Here is a 7064-nt window from a genome sequence, read left to right as displayed (position 1 = left end):
CCCCCAGCCCTGACACTATCCCCTCTCCCCCTGCTTTGGGGCAGAAGCCGCACAATACAGCAGAGCACCGTCTGGGACCAGCGGCCCCAAGGTTTTTAATTCGTCCTTCCTTTAGCATCCCCTCACGAGGCTGCAGGTGGCACAGCAGGAACAGTAGCGCTGCTGCTGCTGCTGCAGCAGGATGGTGTTTTCAAGCCAGTGGGGAAGGACCATGGGCAAGCCGAGAGCTGTTGGGTCAGGGGGAGGGCTTGTTCCTAGGGGTGGGAGAGGTTTGGGCTGGCTGCGGGAAGCAGAGGGAGACAGTGCTGGAACGTGAAGGCAGAGACCCGGCCTTGCTGCGGGGACGCCTCCCTTGTATGCAGCCGGGCTGCCTCCCTCAATTTTGTCAATGTTTTCTGAGTTGGCGGAAAACTGATGGAGATGGGTCTGTGCCAGCGCTGGCCCTCTCTCCGCACTGTCCCCTGCCCTGGCATAACCCCCCTCCCCCGTGCAAGGTGCCATCGGTGGGTCCCTCTGCTCCGGCCGGGGGCTCAGGCAGCCACTGGCAGAAGTGAGGAGCTCTGGCTGGCCTCCCTCTCCCTCCCAAAGCAGCGGGGTGCCAGCGCCCTGCCCAGGGCAAGTCTGGCTCCAGCTGTACTGCTCCCTGCTGCCTCCTGCCCCTCCTCGTGTTCTGGTCGGTTTTCTTGAGCTGTACATGGGTCTCCTGTTGAGCCTGTATATATTGTTCTGGGCCCTGGCCTGGGGCCATCTGTTCTCTGTGTCCATGTGGAGAGTGAGCCACTCACCAGTCTTGTTGTAGTGATGCCAGGGTGGTAGGACTAACCCTGTGTCTCTGGAAACCATTCATTTCAAATAAAGATGCGGAAAACTTTTGGCAGCCCCTGCTTTTCCCCCCTCGGCAGGGTAGGCACTGCAGGAAAGCAGGGCCAGTGTCCCACTGCTGCTGTGCACCTCACTCCTGTACATCTCTGCCTGCCTGTGCTGCCTGCACTTCCTACCTTGTCTGGTCCCTGGTGTGCTGCCAGCTCTGGCATGCTGGAATGGCCCCTGACCCCGTGCCTGCTGGTGCCAGCCTGACATGCCCTGCCTGTCCCTTGCCCATAGGGCTGCAGCCCAACCCAACCCAACCCAGTAGTGGCCCTGCCCTGGCCACGCAGTGTGGCCATGGGATGGACCAGTCAGAGAGCGATGCCGCGGTGCCTGTGGGCAGAGCAGGAGTCAAATTAGGTGCAGTGGGTGTTTATTTGCTCCCCCAGGGCTGACAGGCCCCTGCCCCAGCCTGGTCCTACTCTCAGCCCTGCTGCTCCCAGGAGTGCAGGGAGTGGCCGAGCCGTGTCCCCAGGGCCATGCCCATCTCTTGTGCTGGCCGTGGAGTCCATGCCACAAGCCTAGCAGGGCCCGAAGGCAGAACCACAACTGTGGCTGCCCGTGCATCACCCATCCCTGAGCACCCCAGCAGGCCACACTCATACTGCCAGGTCCGCCACTCGCGCCTTCCCGTGGGACCCACTGGCCACCCCCAGCCATGTACCCACTTTCCCCAAGGGTGCCAGGCCATGGGGGGTTCTGCCAGCAGCCACAGGGCTGCCACTGCCAGGCAGGGTGATGCAGGTGCTGTGGGACCTTGCAGGGCCACCAGGACTGGGCAGGATGCGGGACTTGGGGCCTGGCCCCTGCCGGCACTTGGTGAGACCCAGGTGGTAGATCTCCACCAGGTTGAGCAGCAGGGACACGCAGGCCACCCCCAGCATGAAGAGGATGAAGATGGTCTTCTCGGTGGGCCGGGAGATGTAGCAGTTGACAGTGTTGGGGCAGGGCCAGCGGCTGCAGGTGTAGAGGGGCTTCAGCTGGAACCCGTACAAGGCATACTGGCCCACAATGAAGCCCACTTCCAACAGAGCCTTGAAGACGACGTTGCAGACGTACGTCCTCAGGATGGCCCCCCGCATGCAGACCCGTACCCGCATGTCCCCTGCAGGGAGCCGGGGCTGCCTGGCACGCTGCCGCCTGGCCCCACTGCTGGCCCGTGCTGCCGCTTGCTGCTGCGCCTTCTCCTCCAGATGCACCAAGTGCAGGATGTGGCCCAGGTACACGAGGCTGGGAGTGGAGACAAAGATGATCTGCAGGACCCAGAAGCGGAGGTGGGAGATGGGGAAGGTGCTGTCGTAGCAGGCATTCTGGCAGCCAGGCTGCTGTGTGTCGCAGGAGAAGCCAGACAGCTCATCACCCCAGACCCGCTCAGCAGCTGCCCCCAGCACCAGGATGCGGAAGACGAAGAGGACGGTGAGCCAGACCTTCCCCACCACTGTGGAGTGCTCCTGGGCGCTCTCCAGTAGCCGCCCCAACAGGCTCCAGTCCCCCATGGCACGCACCGCAGTGCCCTGCAAGACAGCCGCTCTCCAGACACGGCCACCCCACAACCTGCAGAACTGCTACCCCATCCCCCGGCCAGGCGGGCGTGCAGGAACCCAACCCAGGGCTGTCCTTGGAGCGTCCCCACCCTGTGTCTCATGGGAGCCCTAACCTGTCGCGGGGAGGGCAGCAGGAGCAAAGATCTCCAGCAGAAAGCAGCCCTGCCATGCTGGGAGCACCGTGGGGGACACCGCAGTGGCAATCCGTCATGGGGACCCCTCTCACCGTTGGCAGGTGCGTGGGGCAGAGCCCAGTGCTCCCGTGCCGTCGGCTCCCCTCGGTGGGGCGGTGCAGGATGCTGTGAGGCCCCTTCCCAGCTGGTCCCCGGCTCCTCAGCAGGGTGTGGATAGGTCCGCCTGGCTCTGTCCGTCCATCCACCTGACGGCGGGCATGGGGTTATTGGGGCATGAGGCAGCTGTGTGCCCCATTGGCTTTCGTTGTGACTGGCAGATGAAACAGCCACTGGGGAAACTTTTTCCCTCTATTTTTGGTCTGGGCACTTTTCTAAATATATTTGGGGCTGCAGGGGCTGGTGCTGGGGAAGCACGAGCCCTTCGACTCTGCTCAATGCCACCCAGGGGTCACTGCTCCTGCATGCCAGCTGCCAGGGCACCGCAGCCATGGCCCCAGCCCAGCCTGGGCACTGCAGTCCCCACAGCCCCTCGTGGCACCCACCTGGGCTAGGGTGCAGGGGTGGGCACCCCACACTGGTACCCCAGTCCCCAGCATGTCCCGGCCAGAGCAGAAAGGAGGGAGGCAGCGCCTGAGAATGGAGATTTAATGGCCCCAGATGCCCTCCTGGCCATCCAGGAGGGCCAGACCGGCACCTGAGGGATGCTATCCATGTGACAAGGATATGGAGGCCATATACCTGAGGGATGCTATCCATGTGACAAGGACAGCACAGGGCCATGAGGAGGCTGTGGGGTGGGGGCAAGGGCTGGAGCCCCCGCAGCACTGGCCCTAGCAGGCAGAGCAGCGGTCGCCCTTCTCCTGCAGCCCGGGGTTGCGGCGCAGCATGTCCTTGAGGGAGCCATCCTGCTCTGTCAGCAGCTGGTTGATCTCGTTCTGCTTGTACTCGGAGGAGAGCTTGTGCCCGTAGAAGGAGCCCTTCCCTGACGGGGGGTTGGAGTTGTGCTGGCCTCGGCGGGCACAGGCCCGCACCACCAGGTAGACCAGCTCTGCCATATTGAGGACGATGCAGATGCTGGAGGTGACCAGCATGAAGACGGTGAAGATGGTCTTCTCAGTGGGCCGGGAGATGAAGCAGTCAACAGTGTTGGGACAGGGGTAAGCCTCGCACTTGACCAGCCGCACCATCTGGTAGCCCGGGTAGAGCATGTAGAAGATATACATGAACACGGCCTCAAAGAGCAGCCTGAAGACCACACTGCAGACGTATGTCCACCACAGCGAGCCAGATATGCGCATCTTGTGCTTCTTCACCTCCTCCATGTGCTTGGGGTCCGCGTGCCCCCTCAGCACCAGCAGCTTCTTCTCCTGGTGCTGCTGGTAGGCCACGTGCATGGCCACAAGGAGGGCTGGCGTGGTGACAAGGATGAGCTGCAGGGCCCACAGACGGATGTGGGAGATGGGGAAGAAGTGGTCATAGCAGACACTGTTGCAGCCAGGCTGCTGGGTGTTGCAGGTGAAGGCAGATTTCTCGTCCCCCCAGACACTCTCAGCTGCCACCACCAGCACCATTATCCGGAAGATGAAGATGACGGAGAGCCAGATGCGCCCAATGGCAGTGGAGTGGCGGTTCACCCCGCTCAGCACCGTGTAGAGGCCGGCCCAGTTCATTGTTCCTCACGTCTGCAGGAGCGAGCAGCGAGAGACGGTGTTAGCAGTGGGAAGGGCCCCTGGCTGAGAGCCACTGTGTCCTGGCCCTGGTGGCAGCAGCCCCAGGAGGGACCTGGGAGCAGGTGGCTGCTGCAGCCCTGGTAGGTGGACAGCAGGATGGACAGACAGCAGGATGGACCGGGAGATGAAGCAGTCAACAGTGTTGAAGCAGGATGGACAGACAGCAGGATGGACCGACAGCAGGATGGCAGCGTGGCTCCTGCTGCTGACACAGCTCAGGGCAGCGTTTTGGCTAGAGCAGGCAGGAGACCGGTTGGCCCTGTAATGCCAGCTGCTCCTGCCCTGCCACCCCACACTGGCACAGGGATCCTGACCCACGGCTGCCACAGAGGATGGGGGTGAAGCTCCCACACCTCCTCAGGGACCCCCAGTCTGCACCCAGCACTGAGCTCTCCGGCTAGGGATGGACCCAAGGAGCTCCATGGGCTCCTCTGCACCAGCACCTCCCTGCCCTCATCCCTCCCATTCGCTGCAGGAGTGGGGCTGGGGAGCCCCGAGCTGGGGTGACCCCCCATGCAGCCATGCATTGCCACCCTCCTAGAGCCGTCCCTGCCTGGGGAGCATGGGGTGACCCTGCAGCCCAAGTACAGACCCCCGCCCTGCCGGGGCCACCCACCAGCACTGAGCAGCCCCGGGAGCTGCTTCCCACCCTGAGCATGAGGCTGGGGGGCTGGGACCTGCCCTCTGGCCATCCCCATTGCGGAGGGTCCCGGCGGTGCGTACCTGCCGGTGAGGAAGGGTCCTTGCAAGCTGCCCCCAGTGGCCCCTCTAAGGTCTCATGTCTCCCATAAGAGAGCTCTGCTCCGCCTGCCCTCGTCTCTATCCGCCACTGCCCTGCACTGGAAGTCATATGCTGCTTTATAAACTATTTACATACAATGGGGCCTTTATCAGCTCCTGAACAACACACTTTAGCATTCAGACCCAACACCCTGACTTCCGCCCACCCCAGCCAAACAAAGTGCCTGTGTGCTGCATTCCCGCTGCCCGGCCCCGGCCCTGCTCCCACCTCGCCCTGTGCCAACCACGGCTGCGGCCTCCCTGACTGCCGGCTGCGGGGTGCTCGTCGCTCTGCCTGGCGGGACCTGCGCTGTGGGCATCACCGGGCTGGATGGCCACCCAGGGTGGCTGGGGGTCCCTTCCCCAGGATGCATGGCAGAGCCCAGTTGCGTGCCCATGCCGCATGGATGGCACGGGGCACCATGACTGGAGCTGGGGTCTGGCTGCTCCCCAGCGTGGCACTGAGCAGTCTGTAAGGACCCATGGGTCTGGGTGCGCTGGGTACAGCCCCCGTGGGTCCTGCCATGCCCTTGAGGCTCTGCTGCCAGGGGTTTGGTGCCAGCAGCAACAGCTGCGAGGGCGCTGGAGCCGCCCTGCGTGTGCCCCATCCTGTTAAGGACATGGGAAAGAGTCTGCCGGGGTGATGCTGGCTGTGTGTTAACGGGGGCTGCACTCAGTGCTGAAAGCCATGCGCTGCAGGAGCTGCGCTCCTCTATGGGGATGGGGGTGCCACTGACGCTGCCCCACTGCTCAGACATGCTGGTGGGGGCAACAGCCTCTGTGCTTGCAGACCCTCTGTGCCCATGTCCCTCAGGGCTGGTGTCCCAGCCACACTGTCACGCTGTGCTCCATCCCTGTGGGGATGGTGTCATGTCCCTCGGGTTTTGTCCCCACCTAAGCACATCGAGTAAAACCTACCAGCTGGGGGCCTGCAGGGTGGCGGGGCAACAACGCCATCCCAAATGCCATCTCTACCCCCTTAGCCCAGAGTGCGAGCGCGTGGAGCTGTGCAAACGGTGGTGGGCAAAGACCCTTCAGTGAAGCTGCGGGGAGGGCAGCCAGTGCCCAGACCATGCTCTGCTCCTCGCCCTGCTTCCCCCATGGGGGTCAGCACCCCCAGCTTTGCCCTCCCTGGCCCATGGCCAAGCCCTCCTGTGGCCCCCACCCTGGACCCCCCAGTGTCCCCCAGCTGGGGGACACATGGCCACCCCCGCAGCAGTGCCATGCCCACCAAGCTCTCACCTCAGCACCACGACAGGCAAAGCTCTCGGGGAGCACAGCAGCCTCAGCCTCCAGTGCAGCACCCTGGACTTTATACTGCCCTCCAGCGCGTCACTCACCCCCTCCCAAACAGCCTCGCTCCTTCCAGGACTTGCTGCCTGCCAAGTAAACACTGCAGGTGTGTCCAGTCCGCGCTCACACTGCCAAGGCATCCACCCACACCCACTGCTGTGGCCAAGCATCCCCCAGGGACAGCCCAGGGGTCACCGCAGCACTGAGGCAGGGCCAGCCCCCCAGGATGGTCACCGTGGGAGCTCTGTGGTCTCCCTGGCCACACTCCCCTGCTGTGAGCTTCCTCCCCGCCATGTCAGCCAGGCACATGCACCATGGCGGAGCCCCGCTCTCCATCCCAGGGGACAGCTCTGGGCACCCCCAGCACCTGGAGCACCTTGATCCGCTGCTGCAGGCTGCCGGCTGGTCCCTGGGGAGCCACCAGCACCCAGATTTAACGTGTAAAAGTGCAGCCAGGAAAGGCAAACAGCTTGTCAACGATTAACCCAGCTAACGGCCCACTCCAAGGTCCTGCTGCCCAGCACCCTGTATGGCCCCGCAGCGTGCTGGGACATGATGACCCTGCCCTGCATTTTGGGGCCCCGGGGTGGGCTGCAGGACACCGCACACCATCCCCTGCATGAGGATGGCAGTGGTGCCACTGTCCCCTGCATGAAGATGGAACGGTGGCACTGTGGGGTGGCGGGGGGCGACGGGGAATTCCCCCCCCCCGCGAC

The 7064-nt window shown here is 63.7% G+C and overlaps 2 protein-coding genes across 2 annotated transcripts; both read right to left on the bottom strand.

Annotated features, from left to right (window-relative positions):
• Positions 1 to 1466: 1466 nt before the first annotated feature.
• LOC103905873 (gap junction alpha-3 protein) lies at positions 1467 to 2441 on the bottom strand. The gene is given in 1 exon segment (XM_009287659.2): positions 1467 to 2441. A coding segment is annotated over 1 exon segment (975 nt).
• A 770-nt stretch (positions 2442 to 3211) lies between these two features.
• Positions 3212 to 5118, bottom strand: GJB1 (gap junction protein beta 1). The gene is made up of 3 exons (XM_009287618.1): positions 4999 to 5118; positions 3284 to 4227; positions 3212 to 3239 (listed from the first exon to the last, which is right to left on the bottom strand). Exon 2 carries the CDS (start codon positions 4213 to 4215, stop codon positions 3376 to 3378), a length of 840 nt encoding a protein of 279 aa, XP_009285893.1. The 5' UTR covers positions 4216 to 4227; positions 4999 to 5118; the 3' UTR covers positions 3212 to 3239; positions 3284 to 3375.
• Positions 5119 to 7064: the final 1946 nt, after the last annotated feature.

Source organism: Aptenodytes forsteri, unplaced genomic scaffold (genome assembly GCF_000699145.1).
Source record: "Aptenodytes forsteri isolate BGI_AS27 unplaced genomic scaffold, ASM69914v1 Scaffold265, whole genome shotgun sequence".
In the NCBI taxonomy this organism is placed as follows: domain Eukaryota; kingdom Metazoa; phylum Chordata; class Aves; order Sphenisciformes; family Spheniscidae; genus Aptenodytes; species Aptenodytes forsteri.
This window is presented reverse-complemented; position numbering and strand designations above follow the sequence as displayed.